We start from the raw sequence: 21,781 nt of genomic DNA, 5'->3' as shown, positions 1-21,781 counted from the left end.
CCCTCAGCATGGATCATTTAACCATTGTAGAGATGGACCTTGGGTCAGGGAGCATACTAGAGCTATTTTGCATCGTGTTAAAAGAACACAAAGAGAAGGACAAGTTCAGGGTACTCCAGAGTTAATAGGAGCCTATAGAAAGTAATATTACCTACTGGCTAAGAAACACTTAGTGGTGCGTCTTCTCTGTTTCAGGGCTAAATCTGCCTCCTTATCTGCTCTGGATTTAGAAGCTGAGAGGTTGCAGAAGTTAGTTGCCCGCTATCGGCACACAACAACCTTGTCAAAGCAGCAGGGGGAAGGAGGTGTCTGCGCACCCAGCTGTGCGGCCGGGAGAGGTGTAGATGCATAGCGACAGTGTGTTGGCTGAACTGTCTTCCTGGCAGTTTTTTTTTAACCTGTGCCTGTTTTAATATAATCCTGAGAGCATTTTGTTGCTAAACACTTTAGTTTGAAGGTTTTATTTATTTAGTGAAACATGCATACACCCAAAAGCAGGTGAGGTTATCAGATGGTCAAATTAATGTGGTCACTTTGGCTTTAAATCCCATTGTCCTCTGTCCTTTGTTCGAAAACGCTGTAAAAAGAAATGGTCACAAATGTGGAAATCTCATAGGAAGAGTTTGGACCAATCAGCCACCCTTGAATCATAGTCAGGAAATGCTTCTCGTGTTTGTGATCACCCCTGTCTTTTGAACAGCTTTGTCTAACCGAGTTTTTTCTTCCACTCGACTTTCCATCCACATGTTTGGATTCAGATCTCAGCCATTTCAGCTATGAAACCCAAGTCAGCTTGTCTTCTTTGATATTGAATTTTCTGTAGCCTATTGAATTACTAACTAACTTGAATATCGCTCAAGCTGTGAGCAATTAATTCTCAAAACAAATATTGAAAGAAAAAAAAAAAACTGGATTCCATTACCATAAATGATTTATGCGCCATGTGTACGCGTTGCATGGTTTGAATCAAATAAAAAAAGAAAAGAAAAGAAATGGAGGAAGCCCCGCCTCTTTCCGAGGAGGTTACCATGGCAAACGGTGTCGACGTCATAAAGGAAGGAACATCAACTATAAGAGGTCCTGCCGCCGCGGTGCGCGAGCTCGGATGTGTGCTCTGAAGGAGTGACACGTGCTGAAGATTCAATAATAATAATAATAATATATATATATATATATATAAATAATAAAAATAAAAAATAAAACAAATACCGAGCGCAACCAAGAGATAATTTTATTTTGATATATTTTTTTTTTATTGTATATATATATTTTTTTTTTAAGGCGGAGCTTTATTTGACCAATTTTACTTGAAGAGGGGAATATAAATCTTTTGCAGCCATGGGAAGAGGGGTGAGTACATGTCTATTTTTATTTCCTTAAGAAAAACGAGGCGGTTTAGAAAGTCGAGGCAACATTCTAACAAGTGTCTGTAAAAAAGATGTCGCGCGAAAAGAAGCCAACGTGTTGAAAGACGAGCCGCGTTTTCGGGTGGAAAGTGCCCGCTTGTTTCCGCGTTTCGAACCTCGGCGGAAGCCCCCCAAACTGGGCGCGTGTGGGGCTGTCTGCGGCGATGCCTGCTGGAGGTGCCCGACGAGCCTTTGCGTTTTCCCCGAGAAGGAGGAGAGACGGTCCAATCCCGGGTTACATAACGGGATTGTTCTCCGGCCGCCTTTGGCTGTCAAAGTTGGTCTGATTTAGTGGAAATAAAAGCCGCTGGGATGGAGAGAATAACGGGCGAATAGCGTAGAGGGCAGAAGTTTTAGTTGCTCCTTTCAAGAGAAAAAATAGAAATGATGAAAGTGGCTCCTATTCTTGAAAGTCTTACTTCTATAAGTTTTTTGTTTCTTTTGCTTGTCTGAAATTTTGAGGTGATTTACTTTGTGTGTGTGTGTGTTTTTTTTTTTGTCTGTGCTGCTTTATGTCCTTGTAAGGAGGCTGCTTTTCTGCAGTATTGATTATTTAGAGCATATATATAGAGAAAAAACAAAACAAAAAAAAAAAACAGTCAGAAAAACGTTATTTGATTTTATTTGACTGAAATTTCCTACCAGCAGTTTAGTGTTTCAACTTCAATTTGTTTTTAGGAATTTCCATCCATCAGACAGGTTCTCTGACCATCCTGCTTCATCAAAACTGGCTCCTTTCTGTTTTCCATAAACTTGAATCGCCTTAGGATGAAACTGATCCCTGCCGCCACACCCTGCCATTCTGCGGAATACAAATTTACCCCCGGTGGGGATGAGAAGACTGGGAAGTGGGTGGCGGCCGGGGACGACATCCGAGCCGGTCTGGCGCGAGATGTGAAGACGGAGATCTTCGTTCTGGGGAAAAACTTCAGGCTTTCTCGTCCTGAGTTTTTTGGCTTCTGCTGCTTGCTCCCAAATGAGATGAAAGTCATGCCCTGCCCCCATCCAACATCCCCCATGTTCTCCCATAGCACCCCCTTCTTCTCCTTCTCTGCTTCCCCTCCTTTTCTTCTCTGGTAAACACAGCCAAATGTGAACGAGGTGGTCGCCTCGTTGCAGGGAAGGATGAGAACTTGTCTGGCTATAATCGAGGAGATCTGGGCTGTTGGGTATGACGAGACTCCCGATGTGTCCCAACCCCCACCTCCTTGTTTTTTTTGGACTTCTACTTTGTTTTAAAAATGAGATTTCCCTCTTCGCTGCTCTTTTAGCAGTTTCCTCTACCTCTCCACAACACAGGGCGATAAAAACACTAAACCAAGTGAGCTAAGGAGGGGGCTCTGGAAAGGGAGGTGTCAAGCAGATGGGTGGAGGGGGTTGAGACATAAGGCACCAGTTGCCGCATTGCCACTGTTGAGGAACTTGACTGCAGGAGAAAGGGCGGATAGTTCTGCCCATCAACCCTCCCAAGATGCTGATTAAACGTAATATTTTCTTTTTTTTTAAACCCAAGCAGCTGGATGTCTCGTTACCCGAATCAACAGCGTTTTTCAGTTCGAAAGATGTGAAGTAGATCGCTGATAAGATCTGAAACAAAATGAGGGCAGACCCAGTGCTCAGCAGTCGTAAGGGAAGGGGAGTTTGAGGGGGGGGTTTACTGAATAATTCATACATCACAACTTAATTCAAATGAGCTTAAATCGCATAGATTTTTCAGTCCTCCCTACTGTTTTTTGTGAAGTTTGTTGTTTTCTTATAATATGTGCTAAATTTAACCAATTTTGGCTTCAGTGGGAAAGACTGCCATGGAGGATGGAAATGCATTGGAACTAATCAGTCACCTGAATGAGCTACCAAAACAAAGTACTGATGCTAGTACTCCAAACCTGCATTCCCATCAGCCCCACTTAGCCCGTTTTAATCCAACTTTAGCTCGCTTGCCGAGAAAGTCTCATCCATTTGGGGAAGTGTGAATCTTTAATCGAACTCTAATGCAGACCAAAAAAGCAAACTCTGGTCCACCTACGCACCTTGGTCTTGGTTTGGTTTAGATGAATTCCGGACAGGAAGTGGACTATAGCGCAGGGCATTCTGAGTAAATACAGCCAAAGCAAGCACAAGAGTCCAGTACAAGTGGGAGAAATGACTTGTGGTCTTTTAATAACGACAAAAGACAAATCCTACAACCACAAAAATTTTCTGCCACTCTATTTTTGATTACATTTTATGAAAAAGGAAGTAGCCCTCTGTGACTTCTTCTGAGGTTTACGTGTGGTTCTTGGTGCAGCGCCCCCACTGGAAAGGGGTAGAAGAGCTTTTTCAAAGGGTTTGTGTGGTGTGAGAGAAGCACAGCAGCTGGAAATGGAAGAAATGTTGCAACTTTGGTTCATAATAAAACCAAGTGTAGTGTACTGTGAAGTGGGAAAATTTTTCCAGTTTTATTCCCTTGTATAATCTAGAGTTCTACTCATTGAGATGCTCTTTGATGGCAGTTTGTACTTGGAGATGTTTGCTCTTGGAGCCTGTTATGAAAGTTGATTGAGCTGCTCTGAACTAGTTAAAGGTAATGTTGGCTATATGGGAGTAGATAGTGTTATTTCTGTTCTTTGGTTGCTCGGAACAAGGCCACAGTGTTGTGTTCTGTAGTATTTTTCATGATTCAGTCTGGATTTAGAAAACTCTGTGGCGATGCCTTTTCTTTCTTCATATTTTTGTACATTTGAAGGCTGATGAGAAATGTCCTTGCGTGTAGTTTCCGAGTTCCAGAGTAGACTAAGAACAAATAAATCCACAGTAGAATAATCTGCTAAATAAACAGAGAAAGGGAACTTTAAAACAACAACATGTTCCAGATTAAAGCCCTTCAGCTGCTTATTTTTCCGGGGTCTTTTGGCCACTTCTAATCTCAGCCAAAGGGGCTTCGGACTGGACCTTCACATTTATTTGTTTTCAGTCCATTTCCCCCCTTGTTCTCTCTCCACCTGTTTTCCTTCCCCTTTCTAAAGGATTTAACATTCTTTCCGCTCGGCAGTCATCGTGTATTAACGGGATTTTGTCGCACACTGCCCCTTGTCTGTTTCAGAACACAGTGTACTTCTTTCCTCTTTCTCCCACCTTCATCTGTAGCTCCCGCTGCCTTACTGTTGTGTTTTCATTCATCTGATTATTGCGTCGCGAGTCACCGTTTCCTCCTTTTCCCAATCTCTTCCCCTTTCCTCACACAATCCGAGTTAAACGTTTTTGCTTTGTTGAACTTTTTTTTTTTTTTTGTCCCACAAGCCTGTTGATCAACAGAAAGTGGAACATTTCCTTTCCGAATGTCAGAACTACATGTTTCCTCTCCCTCTATTCTTCTGCTGAATGAGAAGCTCAAAAATGTTCCATGACGAATCCAAGAGGTGATAAAATCCAGCTCTTAAATGCTTGAGCCGTTATGGGAGACTGACATGTAGGACGAGATGCTGTGCCAGTAGGACAACGAGAAGAGGTAGAAAAAAGGTGTGCGTTGTAGATATTTCCAATTTAAATGCCTTTAAAATGTTTTCTTTCTGTAATTGGTTTTTAAATATAAAATTTATTTGAATGTACTCGGAAATTGCGAGTGCTTGCATTTAGATTTAGAGGGTAGGAATTACTTCCAGGTGAATTCAGTCTGCCAATGTTTCGGTTCCTGGGTTTGGGAAATTTGACATTTAGATCCACTTGCACCTTTTCCACATATAAATTTACCAAGATTGGTTTGGAGATGGGGTATTTCCACAAGTGTATGGATCTTTCTCAAAATCAAACCTGTTTATATGTTTTTGACTGTTGCTAGATCTGCTTCTTGACTTTTTCCAAGATGAACTTGACCTGAAAATCCATTTGTTTTGTAGATGGTACTCTGACTTTCTGGAAACATTCTAGCAATCAAAACGTTCAAGCTTCTTGGCTTGGTATTACCCAGGTTACATTGGTTCCCCACTCATGATGACTCTTGAATTTCCCTTTCAAGTAATCCGTCTCGTTGCCATCGTTCAGCCATTCATTCTTCAGTACCTCCAATCAAAACGTCCTAAATTTTGGTCCAGATTGAGTAGGCATCCATTTGGTCTGGCTCTTGGTCTTTTTCCTAACTGGAGTTGTCAAAGAAATCTCAAAGGGACTCCCACCTCAGGGGAAGTCTCTGTAAGTTCATTCATTCTTGAAAGCAAAGTGCCTGGTTTACATTAAGAACTTCATATTCCAACCAATCTAACTTTGTAACTCCTTTTTTGGTAATTTGTACGGTGTTTTCAGTTTGGATCGGATAGACAGCCAGATGTGACCTGGTGGTAGAGGTCAGTCTGCTGGCTCTCATGGCAGAGCAAAAGGATGGATTGTCTAATGTTAGGACCTTTGTGGAGGTACATGAGATTGGATGATGAGCTCAATTTCATGAGTATTTAACAATTAAATAATCTTCCAAAATGAAAGAAATTTATGAGCTGATTTGTCAGTTCATCCCTCATTATTCTTCTAGATGTTTTCACCTGATTTTGCGTAGAAACCCACAACACCAAGAAACCCAGTTCAAGAGGTCTGTCTGTTCTTTAAAGTTTATTCGAAAAGTGCTTACTCTCATGTCTTTCAGCACAAGCAAAGTTTTTAAGATTCTCTTTTGCAATCCTAATGGTCTTCCCATTCTGGATTTTTGAGAAAACAGCCTGTTTTGCTTTGCCTTGTTGGGATTTCTATGGAACACCTCAACAGGAATCCCCCTCAGAATGAATCCTTTACAACCTACACTTTTAGCAGTACAAAGAGACAATGGTTTGTTCTTCACTGATCCACTGATCTCTCCACACATCCTGAAAATGTAAGAGGTGGTTTAAGACTTTGAGGTCAGGAACTTGATTAGTCAGCATTCCTCTTCCTGTTTTTGGATATTTGGTTGTCAAATTCAAGGCTTTCAACTCTTGGAGGAAAACTTGGAAATGGTAGGTCAAGCGGGCTTGAAAAACTCAACAAATTTTGTGGCAAAGTTTCTTTTTAAAGACTTGTAGAACAGTCAACTCCGTTAAAGTCATATAAAGGTAGTGAGTTTGGGTTCTTGGCGATTTGCAGGCGTTTAGTTTCCCAACAGGTTTCCAGAAAGCTGGCCAATTCATTCATTCATTCATTCATTCATTCATTCATTCATTCACTTTAGTTCCGCTCGGGGAAAATTGGAAGCTGCAGAGGACGTGAAAAGAGTTCTAAACAGTGTAAATTAACACACTCCTTTTTCACTGTTTGAACAGAAAAGATTTGTTGGAGGAAGTGGGAGAATAATGGAGGGATAGATGTGGGAGAGTGGACTTGGGAAGAAAGAAGAGGAGGAGGAGGAAGAGGTGGAGAATTCTGTCCATTCATGTATCCAGAGACGAGGGGTAATCGTTGTTGTTAGCAACCGGGTGAAGTCCCAGAGTCGGTGTGTGTTGGAAGTGAGCGAGATACAGTTCAATGAGCAGCTTGTATATCTGGCTGAACACCCTGGCACCAGAAAGACCCGCTAACAGGAATCCTGCCTGGAAAACGTGAGGCGCTTTGACAACACCGAGCCGGTTGATCGTCCAGATCCAAATCATTCCCGTCTTTCTGTCCAAAGCGGTTTAGTTTTCTGCAACACGATCCAGTTATTGGAGAAGTTGACATTATTATGAAGGATTTCTGACTGTAATCTCCACATCATGAGACCGGAGTGGCTGGAAATGGCAGATCTCCAGTAATAAATTGCTTGTTGGTGTTTGGATGAAGCGGGCCCACATGCCTGGGGTCTTAACAGTCACATGAACCGGGTTCTGAACCCGGTGCCTGTGCTGTAACTGCAGGACGGGGGAAGCTACACAAAGAGCCATTGTTGGGTGTACAGTAGGCTTCACCAGAAGACTTTTTAACGCTTCATTCTTTCCATTCATCTTCTTGTCTTTCATCTTTTTACTCTTTTCATCCAACATTGTCACCATCTCAACATCCTCATTACGTCCTGACTTTTCCGCGACTCTCTCCGAAGGAGGCCATGTTGTCTCATTTTAATGAAAGCTCTGCATGAAGAAAACATTTGTATGGGACTATAACAACAGACCCAAAAATTTGATTGGATAAATTTGTCTGAATTTTATTCCCACAAAAACAGACGAGAAACTGTTGCTCCATAAGTTATGGCAACACATGTGTGTCAAAATTATTCTGGGCGTGAGCAGAAAATGTATGTATATTTTGAGTTTTAGAGAATAAACTCTACTGATTACATTTTATGTTTGTTTTTTCCAGTCAATTAAAATATAGTAATTTTTTCCCTCCAATTATTTTTATTTTTTACCTTTTTTTATTTTAATCTATTTTAAATTCAAAATGCTTTTTTGCTCACCATTCACCAAACTTTGGCCCAGTTTTCATTCCTAAATCTGTTATGATTAGCTGACAGCAGCATTTTTAGCTTCATTTTCAGAATAAATATTTGATTCCTGTAAAAACATAAGACAAATTGTTTTGTTGTAAATTGGTGTCTAGAGGAAAAAAAAAACTTCTCCAGTGCAATTATTCAACTTTTATCTTTTCACATTACTACCATGACTGCCGCTGTGCTTGATTATAACGGACCAAGTTCAGGTTGTGCAGGTTTCTGAAATCAGAGGAAAAGTGTTTCCTACATAGTGTAGTCGGTGTAATTGAGCTGTGATTGGTTCATGTTTAAATGGCTTATGATGTGATTTTGGTTTAAATCAACACTAGCATGCACTTTTCTTACTCACAGGGACTGTCCCTGAAACTAGGACTGTCAGATGGCACATGTCTGCGTTACACTCAGGATTTGAGGGGATTTCTGTGGTCTTGGTTCCTGGAAGGTGATTGGTCGACATAAAAACGAGTTTTATTCTGCCTGTAGTTCGGCGGGTCTTTATCTAAGGAGCGATGATGCAATGTTTCCATGATGGAGGCCGCTGAGCAGAAAGCATGCCTGCCCCGCTTCTGCTGGTTGAACGTGGAGCTCAGCCGCTTTTTGCTGTTTACATCTGTTTTAGTGACGGAGGCTCTGATTGGTTCAAAAGTCACCTCCAAGTCTTTTTAAAATGTTTGCATTTTTTTAAGACTTTATAGTTTGTGTTCAGGTATTAATCTTCACTCTTTGAACAACACGTAATTATCAAGTGATGCTTACAAGTTTCCTGCCAACTTTAAACGTTTTGTGACTCAAAAACACGTCAATATGAAAGAATTGACTTAAAACAAGCTCTTATATCTTGATGAAATATTATTTGTAAGTTAGTTGTATCTTATTTCAAGTGTACTGACATATTTGCAGTAGAAACTGGAGTAAAATTAAACCTTTTAAGGGACAGAGAGCACTGCAACAGATGTAGAATCATCTGAATGCAAAGAATCAGGTTTGTTCCAGTCAACATGTGGATGATTGGCCCCATCTGATGGGCCCCAGGGGGCACACAGCGGTCCCAAGCCGAAGATCAGGCCCAGTGCTTTCCCAGCTTGGCCTGCCGGGCTGTTTGTGCTTGGTTCACACACACAAAAGACACACACAAGAAAAACAATGTTAGTTAGCATTTTCCATGACTGGGCCGAGGACAGGATGTCCATATTTGGTTGTTTTGTCGTATTAGAGAAGAACATGGTTGCAGGAGCCCAGCTGCCTCATTAGCAGTCCGCTGGCGTTCCGCTAGCCCCGTCCCCCTGCTACCAGCCTCACACCTCAACTCCCTGTTAGCTGCTGAATTATTGATGAGCCTTAACTCCTGATCGATGTTGGCATCTGCTGCTTGGACCCAGACACTGACACCAATAGAGACGGGCTCATAAAGTTCTAGAAGTTCTTTTTGTCTTTCTTATATTTTCTTAGTTGACTTAACATTTCCTCATTAGTATTTGGCGTTTCGCTCTCAAACTCGCACTAACATGAGAACGACTTCACTTCCATTTGGTCTGTTAGCACAGCTTGCACAAAATAGTTTTGAGCATCTATGTGGACGTTTTGAAATAAATTCAGTTGGGCAGGAATCTGTTGATTCTTGGGCGATTATTTATTGAAAGCTGTAGGACCTGACCAGCGCAACCATACATTCATCTGCTGCTGCCTTAAAAGCAACTCTAAGCTTCTATAAGTGGTCTTATTGCAGCCTTGTAAGAGATCGGCTGGAGGTACTAAGACAGACAGAGCGATCTGATCGTCTCATGCTGGAGAAATAAAGGTTCTTTGAAATAGGCCAGGGGTCAGTTTCAAAGCAAAGTTCACTAAAAAAAATGTTTCTTTTTCTTCCTCACAGCTGCTTGGAAGGAGGATCTGTGTTGGAGGCTTTGTTGCTTTGTCAGCTGCAGGGACGGCGGGTGATAAGGAAGGACGCCAGCAGGGAGACGGCAGGGAGACAGGGACAGACAACAGGCAGAGTGTTGCTTTGTGTCCCAGCTGACATTGCGATGGCGGACATTAAGTCCGCCATCGCAAACCAGCGGGAAGTTTTCAGTGTTTAAGGAATACGGTTTAGTTTAACCTTCTGTCAGGATGAAGCATTGATGTTCCAGACCGATCGTCACTCTGAGACTTAGAGCTAACCCTTTCTGTTCAAGTGTATTTGTGTTTCTGTATTCTTACTTAAAATGTGAAATAAACTCAAACTAAACTTTCTTAGATTGCAAAATAATTCTGCTGATGTTCAAAAGCTAAACAGAAACTATATATATTTAAAAGGATTTCATTCAGACCTAAAATACTCCGTCGTGTCTGCGCTCGTTTGTACTCGATGGCGCGGCGCGCATCCTGGACAAAACCAGGTGTGACCCCACCTGATTGGTCTTTCTCCTCCGTGTCGCCAGGAAGGACGAGAGCAGTATGAGCTGGCTGCCACCTCGGAGCAGGGCGGCAAGAAGAAGGCGAAGGGAAAGAAGAAGGAGAAGGATATGGACGAGCTGAAGAAGGAAGTGGACATGGTGAGTGTCCCGCCTCGGCAGGACGCCTTGCTCTGATTGCTCAGGCTCTTGTTCCGTTTGCACTTCGCTCCCAGTGGCCTGCAAAGGTCACCAGCGTCGGCTACATTGGACCCAGACATGAACACTTTGTCTCTCGTTGCAGGACGATCACAAACTGAACCTGGATGAGCTCCAACGCAAGTATGGGACAGACCTCAGCAATGTGAGTGAGACAAATGTCCCACACATGGACACCTGTCCCTGAGATTAGCAAAAGAGTTGTTTTTTTTTGTTTTTTTTTTAGTTTGATAGCTGACATTTGGTTGAACGTCTTCTGTATGTTTAAAACTTTCAAGTAATAAAATATTTCTTATGGTTTGCAACAAAAGTTAGAAGAAACCAAAACTTTTCTTTCTGAAAAACTACATTAAGAATGCTTGGTGAAAGGTTCAAACTAAAGAATGTCCAAAATTTAGAGGAAAACCTAAGAGATTAGTTAAGTTAGGATGCACCGAGTTCTCAAAAGGTCACAAATTGTTCAATCTTAAGGATGATAAAGTTCAGCCTGTATTGGTGAATATTGTGACCCTTTGTCCTGATGTTCTCCCATCCTAATCTCCTCCTCCGTAAAGATTCTTCCCCTTTCTGCAGCTGAACCCTGAAGCCCTGTTTCTCCCCTCTAGACCTGACAATGTTTCGTTGTGTTGTAAAGAGTGATGATGAAACTTACCAAGTTTCCCGCCATGTGTGACGGGACTCTGCTGCCTTCCAGGGTCTGACTGGAGCTAAAGCTGCTGAGATTCTGGCCCGGGACGGACCCAACGCCCTCACTCCCCCTCCAACCACGCCAGAGTGGGTCAAGTTCTGCAAACAGGTGAAACTAGATCCCTCTGGTCGGAGACTTTAGAGTGGATTCCATCTATTGGCTCTAATCCTCTGACTTCCTGTAGATGTTTGGCGGTTTCTCCATGCTGCTGTGGACCGGAGCCGTCCTCTGCTTCCTGGCCTACGGGATCCAGGCCGCCATGGAGGAGGAACCCGCAAACGACAACGTAGGAAAACCTCCTTCAAATCCTGGGAGGATTCCTATTAAGAGCTAACAGCTGTGTCTGTCTGCAGCTGTACCTGGGGGTTGTGCTGTCTGCTGTCGTCATCATCACTGGTTGCTTCTCCTACTACCAAGAGGCCAAGAGCTCCAAGATCATGGACTCCTTCAAGAACCTGGTCCCTCAGGTGTGTCTCTGTTAGCATAGCGTTCATCTATGTGCTCATGTTGGGAATGTACCAGCTAACAGGTGTGGTCTTGCAGCAAGCCCTGGTGGTCCGCGACGGAGAGAAGAAAAGCATCAACGCTGAGGAAGTGGTGGTCGGGGATCTGGTGGAGGTGAAGGGTGGCGACCGGATCCCAGCTGACCTCAGGATCATCTCTGCTCACGGCTGCAAGGTTGACGCTCTCTCTCTCTCTTTATTTCTCTCTCTCAACATTTGACTGAACTTGTAGCTTCATAACTCCCAAAGCAGAGGAACATCGGTTTGAAATAATTGGAAGTCGATTCCATCTCTGAAAGTGAACCCTTTGTCTTTGTTTTCTTGTTGTTCAATCTAAATGTGTGTTCTGGTTGCTCAGGTGGACAATTCGTCCCTGACAGGCGAATCAGAACCGCAAACTCGTACTCCAGACTTCTCCAATGAGAACCCGCTGGAGACCCGGAACATCGCTTTCTTTTCCACCAACTGTGTTGAAGGTAACGAGGCCAGAAGTCTTCCAAGCACTTCACCAACTTTTATCAGTCAGCTTAAGTCAAAGACGTGACCTTGGTTACAGGAACGGCTCGCGGCATCGTGATCAGCACCGGAGATCGGACCGTCATGGGCCGGATCGCCACGTTGGCCTCTGGACTGGAGGTGGGACGCACACCCATCTCCATTGAGATCGAGCACTTCATCCACATCATCACCGGTGTGGCCGTCTTCCTGGGTGTGTCTTTCTTCGTCCTCTCCCTCATCCTTGGCTATACCTGGCTGGAGGCCGTCATCTTCCTCATTGGCATCATCGTGGCCAACGTTCCAGAAGGTCTCCTGGCTACAGTCACTGTGAGTCTACAAGGCTCTTTGTCCTCTTATCCGACAATCGTCAAGAATATTCCATCAGTTTTGATGGATCTGGTTTTTGTTTCCAGGTGTGTCTGACTCTGACTGCCAAGCGTATGGCCAAGAAGAACTGCCTGGTGAAGAACCTGGAAGCTGTGGAGACTCTGGGCTCCACCTCCACTATCTGCTCCGACAAGACCGGCACCCTGACCCAGAACAGGATGACCGTGGCCCACATGTGGTTCGACAACCAGATCCACGAAGCCGACACCACCGAGAACCAGAGCGGCACCTCGTTTGACCGGAGCTCGGCCACCTGGGCGTCTCTGGCCAGGATCGCCGGACTCTGCAACCGAGCCGTCTTCCTGGCCGAGCAGAGCAACGTTCCCATCCTCAAGGTACAGTCCTGTTCTACTTGATAGACTTCTGTTCTCTGTAAATACTGATATATATTTTAGAAATTCAAATGGATTAAAATAACATGGAGTCGGTCTGCTTCTAAACATTAAAGTAGAAGAAAAATATTTGTTTTGTTTTTTTATATACTGTCCTACCAGCAGATAAAGGGAAAAATTTAGTCTTGGAAACGTTGAATTTTTAAACAGAAAATTAGTACAATGTGGTAATGACAAATAAAACACAATGCCCTAATAAAATACCCTTATGTATTAGAAGTTATGTCCTGTATTTTAATCAAGCACAAAACAAAGAATGTATTTTCTTTTTTAAATTGAACTACAGATTTAAGCTTTGTTGTTAGAAACAAGTTTGTGTCTGAACTCCTCCTTTAATAGCACAAACACAAATATCCGTCTCTGGGCTCTGAGACTCTCTAGAGTCTGCCTTTTCTCTGTAGCTTGTTTTTATACTCTGGAACACCAAGGTGTGTGTGTGTGTGTGTGTGTGTGTGTGTGTGTGTGTGTGTGTGTGTGTGTGTGTGTGTGTGTGTGTGTGTGTGTGTGTGTGTGTGAGATAATCGCCGTTATAATTACCCCTGTGTCTGTCACGGCTCATTGTTTTTCTTTAAGTCTCTGTTATGTAATGTATGGAGGGTAAACACTGTAATTATGACGGCAAAAAAACTGAAAAAAAAAATGTTTTTCTGAAACTTGTAGATCAGATTAACTAAATAGCATGGGAGTAGGAAGACAGAGACTTCGTGTCACTGATGTTTCTGATGATTGTTTTTGTTAAAAAGCGAGATGTGGCGGGCGACGCCTCGGAGTCTGCTCTGCTGAAGTGCATCGAGCTCTGCTGTGGATCGGTGGCAGGAATGAGAGAGAAATACCCCAAAGTAGCCGAGATCCCGTTCAACTCCACCAACAAGTACCAGGTGGGACATGAGAAAACTCCACAAAAACAACCTGTCAAGACCCCACAAAGCTTAAAAACGAAACGTGGGAAAACGTGACGTTCTCGATGTGTCTTCTATCATGATTAGCTCTCCATTCATAAGAACGCTGGAGCCGAAGCAGAGTCCAAGCACCTGTTGGTGATGAAGGGAGCCCCAGAGAGGATTCTGGACCGCTGCGGCACCATCATGATCCAAGGCAAAGAGCAGCCTCTGGACGACGAGATGAAGGATGCGTTCCAGAACGCCTACCTGGAGCTGGGAGGTCTAGGAGAAAGGGTTCTCGGGTTCTGTCATTTCAACCTGCCTGACGAGCAGTTCCCGGACGACTTTGCTTTCGACACGGAAGAGGTGAACTTCCCCATCGAGAACCTGTGCTTCGTGGGCCTCATGTCCATGATCGACCCGCCCCGGGCCGCCGTGCCGGACGCTGTGGGCAAATGCAGGAGCGCAGGAATCAAGGTCTGCCACATTTTAAAACCAAGTGGAGACATTTCACATTCCGAACATAATGATTAAAAACTGCCCTCCTACAGGTAATCATGGTAACGGGGGATCATCCAATCACAGCCAAGGCCATCGCTAAAGGCGTTGGCATCATCTCTGAAGGCAACGAGACAGTTGAGGACATCGCTGCACGTTTGAATATTCCAATCAATGAAGTTAATCCAAGGTACTGTCATTGGACAATATAATTGGCAAAATCCGTGGAAAACCTCAGGGTTGTCTTCTTGGTCCCAGTTTGTTTTAAATTTGGCTTCAGAAATTGGATCATAAACGACCTGATGTAATAACGTTTCCATCCAGGGACGCCAAGGCTTGTGTTGTGCATGGCGGCGACCTGAAGGATCTGTCCCCCGAGCAGCTGGACGACATCCTGAAGTACCACACAGAGATCGTTTTCGCCAGGACCTCCCCACAGCAGAAGCTCATCATTGTAGAGGGCTGCCAGAGACAGGTAGACATGGACCTGCTGGAGTCTGGCTGGTTATGTGGGGTTCTTTATTCTAAAACTGTATGTATTATTGTCCAAGATGGTAATATTTATTAGGAAAAATTGAAAGTGAAAACCTGGAGAGTAGTAGGACAAAGTAGCAGTGTGAGGACAGCATAACTACATCCTACTTTAACTCAAGATAAACTAATCTGCTCTATGAATATTGGACATAATATTCACATTTAAACAGCAGTGTGCCATCTAACCCTAACCCTAACTTAACCCTAACCTCTGCTTCAGTCGCAGTTATTTTTCCGAATTAGTTTCTGTTGATCTGATGAGCTTCCAGTTCAGTTAACATATTTTTTGCTAACTCTCAGCTTATTTAGCAGCTGCAGCTGAATTATTCTGAACCTGCAGGACTCTTGCTTACGCTGCAGGGGGCCATCGTCGCGGTGACGGGTGACGGCGTCAACGACTCTCCAGCTCTGAAGAAAGCCGACATCGGCGTCGCCATGGGAATCGCTGGGTCCGACGTGTCCAAGCAGGCGGCCGACATGATCCTACTGGACGACAACTTTGCCTCCATCGTTACCGGAGTGGAAGAGGGTAAGATGGGCGAAAACACATAAAGTTAGGTTTTGCTTGTTCCAGCCTGAGAATATTAACCAGGATGTTGGTTGGTCAGGCCGTCTGATCTTTGACAACCTGAAGAAATCCATCGCCTACACTCTGACCAGCAACATCCCCGAGATCACCCCCTTCCTTTTCTTCATCATCGCCAACATCCCTCTGCCTCTGGGCACCGTCACCATCCTCTGTATCGACCTGGGAACAGACATGGTGAGTTCTTCAGGAACTTTGTAGGTTTGATGAGATCAAGATGATTCTTTTTGAAGCTGCATGTTTCTCCGTCTCATCCAGGTTCCTGCCATCTCCCTGGCCTATGAAGCAGCTGAGAGCGACATCATGAAGAGACAGCCCCGAAACCCCAAAACCGACAAACTGGTGAACGAGAGGCTCATCAGCATCGCCTACGGACAAATCGGTAAATAGACGCTTCTGAAACCGATCTGTCTGGGCCGAGATGGCAAGAAGAGTAACGGCATAAACAGAGCGGCTCTGATACAGACATCTGCTTCTAATGCTCATTGAAATAAAGCCAATAGTAAATATGTTTTACTATTTTAAGCTGCAGTAAAACACATTTTTTCCCCTTTCAACAGTATTCTGATCACATCTAATTCTTTAAAAATAGTAATGTTTCAGACATCATTTAAACTTGTGAAATTTAAAATATATAAAAACATATATATATTCTTAGAAATTGTAGAACTATATAGTTTTGCAAAATCTTTTTCCTTCCCTTCAGTTCAAAAATACTCAGATTAAATGTTATTGTGATTGGTTATTTCAAATGTATCTTATTGAATTAGACATTCATTTATTTCATGACATTTACCTCAAGTTTCACATCTCTGTGATTCTGGAAGCCATTTCACAAGCTTGTGGGCTGAATGGTTGATGCCGAGTGGACAGACTGCCTAAGCAGCTTGTGGTGACCTCTGACCCTGCAGGAATGATCCAGGCGTTGGCCGGGTTCTTTACCTACTTCGTGATCTTGGCTGAGAACGGCTTCCTGCCCTCCACCCTGGTGGGGATCCGGGTCAACTGGGACAACAAGTACATCAACGATCTGGAGGACAGCTACGGACAGCAGTGGGTCAGTGGCCGCTCTCTGACGGGACGAACCGGGGGACGGTCCAGCTGCTTTGTCTTTCTTAAAACCTGACCCTGCTTTGGTTCCAGACCTACGAGCAGAGGAAGATCGTGGAGTTCACCTGCCACACGGCGTTCTTCGTCAGCATCGTCATCGTCCAGTGGGCCGACCTGATCATCTGCAAGACCAGGAGGAACTCTGTGTTCCAGCAGGGCATGAAGTGAGGAAGAGCACTGAACTCTGGGTAACTGCAGACCACGTGTGGGTCATCCTGACTTTCTGTTTCTGCATTTCAGGAACAAGATCCTGATCTTCGGCCTGTTTGAGGAGACGGCCCTCGCTGCCTTCCTCTCCTACTGCCCAGGCATGGACGTGGCCCTCAGGATGTACCCTCTCAAGTGAGTACTTGTGTTTTCATCCAGGATTTCTACAGCGAGAGTCTGGAATCAGGTCTGGAACATTACATTGTCCTTTTTTGCTTTTTTTCCTTTCTCTCGTTCCGTCCTCTTCTTTTTCCTTCCACCCTTGCTCATGTTTTTCAAGGTTTCCACTGTAGAAACAAATGAATTTCTAAATGTTGCTCTGAACAGACCGAGTGAGTGATCCAACAGGTCGAGTCCGGATCGTTGTGCGGCAGCGCCGTCCCCCGGAGCTGCAGCTTCCCATTCATCTCTTCTGTGTGTGTGTGTGTCTTCCAGACCCAACTGGTGGTTCTGCGCCTTCCCGTACTCCCTGCTCATCTTCATCTACGATGAAATCCGTAAACTGATCCTCCGACGCAGCCCAGGAGGCGAGTCTCTAACCTTCCCTCAGTTTTTCTTGATCCCTTCTTTGGTTTCTAAGCTGAACTTCCTGCTTCCTGTCTTCTCCAGGCTGGGTGGAACGAGAGACCTACTACTAAAGGTCCAGTCCAGTCCGCTCGCATCTTGTCCTCCACTCCTCCTGTCTTTTGCATGAATATTGTCTTGCTGCTCGGAATAAAAATTTTAACCTCTGTGACAAATAAATTGGAACGTGTTTTTATATTAGGGAATGCTTGATACTACTATTAGATCAATACTGAGATGAAAAATGCTGATGACAATAATGTTGATGATAAATGATAATGCTAATGATGACATGAACACTGAACATTGACATAACTATGCGTGCCTTGTTTCTGAAACAGGACCAATTTTATACATGTTTTTAACAGTTATGAACGTTCAATAAAAATGCACTCGAGTCAGGTCCCAAAAAGGTCTCCTGTACTTTTTTAAATTATATTTACTTGTGAATGTGTTGCTTTACAACCAAAGCAACACATTCACAATGTTGGAGGACTTCAGAAAAAGAATGTAATTTAATAAGTATATTACAGGAAAACGGAGAGTAAAAATATTCTCATTTTAGTTTTCTTCAAAACAATGTTGGTTCACGGCCTCTTGTGTAAATGAAGACATTTTGATTACACTCCATATCAGTAGGTGGCAGTAATGCAACATTAATATTTCTTGACAACCTGCTGGATTTTTCAAGTGGAACACGGTACAGATCGTGGTCATTCTCTTCATCGGTAGAATGCAGCTCAGCTTTAAAAATCCTAATCTACATGGAAATGGAACTGAAGACTGTTATTGCAGATATATGCGCGATATATCTGCAATAACATCGGTATTGGCTGATACTTGTCATTTTTAAAAATATCGGTATCGGTCCTTTAAATAAAACTGGGCCAATACCGATGTTATCCAACAACCAATATTTATTTTTATGTTATCTTATTTTCTTCAAAAGTGTCGGATATCGGTATCTACCCAAATTTTCATATCGGTTCATTTGTAATGAAAAGGAAGTAAATTGTTCTTTCAGTGAGTATGATCAAGATCAAATGAACAAGTGTTGATGTCAATTTTGATGTGATCCTGGATGAAAGTCTGATCAAAGCTTTGAGGAAAAACTTCTGTCATTTCATGACTAACATGCGAATGATTCCACATGTTGGATGTGAAAATAGATGCATCAAAGACCGCAGATGCTGTCAAAAGCTCTTAAAAGATAATTACCTCCTTGATAATGACATGTGATTTTATAACGTTTAGCAAATCCAGTAAATTCCAGAGGAGCCGACTGGCTGCTTTCGGAAAGTTGATGAAACTGGGACACGTTTCAAACAGAACGATGAGCAACGCAGCGATTGGAGGCCGGCTCGCCTCTGTTCAAGTCAAAGTGTTTGGGCGTGTTTACGCCACCAGAAACTAGGTCACTGAAGAGGCTGGCAGGAGCTGCAAACGCAACTCTGAAATGGATCCAGCTCCGTTCTGCTTCTCAGATCTGCTCAAAAGTGACAGAATAAAGAAATGAAAACCATTAGTTTTATCATAATAAAACGTCTATTTTTATTAAGTCTTTGGTGCAAAAACCTGATTGAAAGGCTGTTGAGGTTGAGATGGAACTGAACATGAGAAGTGTGGGAAGTGCCCTTTAAACCATTCAGACAACCAGCACAATGGAGACACTCAAAACTGACAGATGAGTAATAACTCAGAAATAGTCCAAATTAGGACGTATTTTTATTTCTTTCCTACTAATGTCTTTCTTCCTAATGTCAGTAATGTCAGTAGGAAAGACATCGGTGTGCGGTGCCTTCATATCCTAAAGAAAAAGACATAAAATATAATTATATTAAAGCAGAAAGTATGGTGGCAACTGTAAGAAGGGCAACTGTAAGAAGGGCTTATAATATTCAAGCCCTTCTTACAGGCTTGAATATTATAAAACAAGTTTTCCTTAAGAATTTTTGTTGCGTCAATATGACTTCTTGCCCATTGAGATTAGTTTCGTAGTGTTTTGTTTAAGTTATGTGTAATTTGGACTAATTTGTACTGGGTTTTGATCTTTGTTGGTGGTCAGTCTGTGTCATATTGGTATTTAGGCCCCACTGCCACATTGGTACTTTGGTAATGTTTAGTGGCGTATTAGTTTTTTCAAAAATGAAGTCTTTTTCTGCGAGAAAACTTCAGCTTTGTAACTGCTCTGGCCGTCATAACGAAGAAGTCCAGCAAATATGGAGGTTTAGCTACAGAAAGATTTATAATCTAGAAAGATTATTTTATTGACTATTAAAATGGCAGTTTGAATGTTTTTTAGAGGAAGCCTGGATCTCTTAGCTATTTCTTTTTGCAGCTGTGGTCCCAGACTCCCACAGCCATATGGAAATATTAATATACTTGCATATATTAATATATAAAAGGTATGTTAAAGTTACCAATATGAGGAGGCAAAAAATCAGGTTTTATTAAACACCCGATGTCTGTGACAGCAGGATGAGGACAGACTGCGAGTCTCTGCAGCTGATTTCTGTGTCAGCGAACACTTCAGCTCTGCGTGTCTCCCGACTGACCCAGTGATAGCTCTGTGTGTGTGTGTGTGTGTGTGTGTGTGTGTGTGTGTGTGTGTGTGTGTGCGTGCGCTGGATTTGCAGTTAACTCCCATTCTTGGTCTCTCTGAGGATTTTGTGTTGGTCAGACAGGGTCAGTGTGGGATGACAGATGTCACAAAAGATGGCAAAAAAAAAAAAAAAAAAAAAAAAAACGTGACAGCTCTCAGAAAGGTTTTGTTTTGTCAGAATGTGGAAATTGTACTTTTAAAAATGGAAAAAGTGATCTAAAGAAATCATGAAAACTCTGTGTACATATCAGCTGAGGCTGAAAAAAAATCAGCGTTTACTTTGTTGGTGGAAAAACAATCTGCTTGACAGAGACTTTATATAATAGGAAGCACAAGTGGACATGAACCAAATGAACAGTGACTGTTTTTATGAGTTTATTGGCCTCCTTGTCGTTTTAGCTGGAGGCCGAGACTTGAAACGGCTGCTGCCAGCCGTCTCTAAAACAACTCAATGAGCCAGAAAATGTATCCTAAAGCAACGACTGGGCCGCTTTTCCTGTTGCTCTTTGTGCTTTGCATTACATGTCTGTCCAGAAATAGATGTCTGGGTCTGTTCTGAATCTGGGAGAAAAATGAAAAGCAGGACGAAAACTTCTTCCTTATCATAAAGATTTAGTTGACCAGACTTTTCCATTGCAACCATGTTTTAGTTATAGGTCACAGTGGGACTGTATGGTTTGTCATTTTGTGTGTTGAACAGCTGTTTGTGTGTGTAAGCGACCATGGACACATCTGACATCTGAAACATCAACAGATCAACACAGCATCAAATCACAATCTTATGTTATTGCTTTATGAACATCAAAATGAATTTTTGATTTCTTTCCTTCTAGATGTCCAAAGATGTTTTCTTGTAACTAACTGGAAAATGTGCCCCCATATTGTGGGGATAAATATGATTATCTGCTCTGGATGCAACTGTTAGTGTTTGTTTTGTTTGTTTTTTTTTGTTGCCACTTAGACTTTGCAAGAAACGTTATGTTAAGAAATACGCAAAAACCAAGTTCTTGAGTGAAATTTCCAAAGAGCTTGGAAATTTTTTGGAGAAAGTTCTCCAACAAATCTCATCTGCATCAAGATATTCCCTGTTCCCAGAATCAGACAGGAATGCAGGAACTTTAGGGCCAAACTCAGAGCAATGCAAATAGTTCAAATGCTAATCTAAGTGGCTAACAGTAGCAAGTACATTAGGCATTATTTTGACTGCATAGATTAACCATAGTAAATAACAATAAATAGCAAATACGAGGTAAAAACAGTTCAGATTTCTATCAATAATTTATCCCTTTCCCAGCGAGACATCATGACATATTTAGCATCAAAGCGTCCCACTGGGTGGATGTCACTGCCATCATCTGAACACAAGAGAGCGGAAAAACTAGAAAGCAAACATTAAATGATTTGACATTTGGCTTTATTTTTATGTAATGTAAAAACAGGGGAAGTCGATATTCCAGCCATAACGCCACAATGAATGAGACAGTAGGTAAGCTTCATAGCATCAAACTGGTACATTACATGATGGCGATTTGATTTTGTAAATTTGTTTCTAAATCTCTGATTCTTAAAAGTATGAAGTGTAAAATGTATTTATTTAAAAGCAAGTTCAATCATATTAAATATCTATTTATAGTCTTATTTTTCTGTCAGACAAAGGTTTGAGTCTCATGTTGTATTCTGGTAACTCATTCTTGGACAGGTTTTCAGGAAGTAGTTTGTTCTTCTCTGCTCGGCAGCGTCACCGTCCCTGGCTGGCGAATTTTCCACTGCCTCCGCCAACTCCTTCTTTTTCTCTCTCTCTCTTCTCTCTCCCTCCCATCCAAACACACAACAGAAGACACGAGCAGACACAATCTAGCAAAGTCCCTCCCGGCACACTCTGTCCTCTCTTCAAACACGCATTGCTGCGCAGTAAAGTTGCAAACCTT

General features: G+C 42.7%; 1 protein-coding gene across 1 annotated transcript; it reads left to right on the top strand.

Moving 5' to 3' along the window:
• Positions 1–1,104: 1,104 nt before the first annotated feature.
• Positions 1,105–17,663, top strand: LOC129378712 (sodium/potassium-transporting ATPase subunit alpha-1). Its single transcript, XM_055059164.1, has 22 exons — positions 1,105–1,350; positions 10,233–10,346; positions 10,489–10,548; positions 11,098–11,199; positions 11,276–11,377; positions 11,445–11,558; positions 11,635–11,769; positions 11,953–12,070; positions 12,151–12,419; positions 12,506–12,814; positions 13,615–13,749; positions 13,858–14,229; positions 14,304–14,440; positions 14,575–14,725; positions 15,145–15,313; positions 15,393–15,547; positions 15,629–15,752; positions 16,282–16,427; positions 16,514–16,644; positions 16,721–16,822; positions 17,123–17,214; positions 17,297–17,663. The coding sequence occupies exons 1-22, from the start codon at positions 1,339–1,341 to the stop codon at positions 17,323–17,325; spliced, it is 3,078 nt and encodes a 1,025-aa protein (XP_054915139.1). The 5' UTR covers positions 1,105–1,338; the 3' UTR covers positions 17,326–17,663.
• The last annotated feature ends 4,118 nt before the right edge of the window (positions 17,664–21,781 follow it).

Source organism: Poeciliopsis prolifica, unplaced genomic scaffold, assembly GCF_027474105.1.
Source record: "Poeciliopsis prolifica strain line A6 unplaced genomic scaffold, Auburn_PproV2 SCAFFOLD053, whole genome shotgun sequence".
NCBI lineage: Eukaryota > Metazoa > Chordata > Actinopteri > Cyprinodontiformes > Poeciliidae > Poeciliopsis > Poeciliopsis prolifica.
This window is presented reverse-complemented; position numbering and strand designations above follow the sequence as displayed.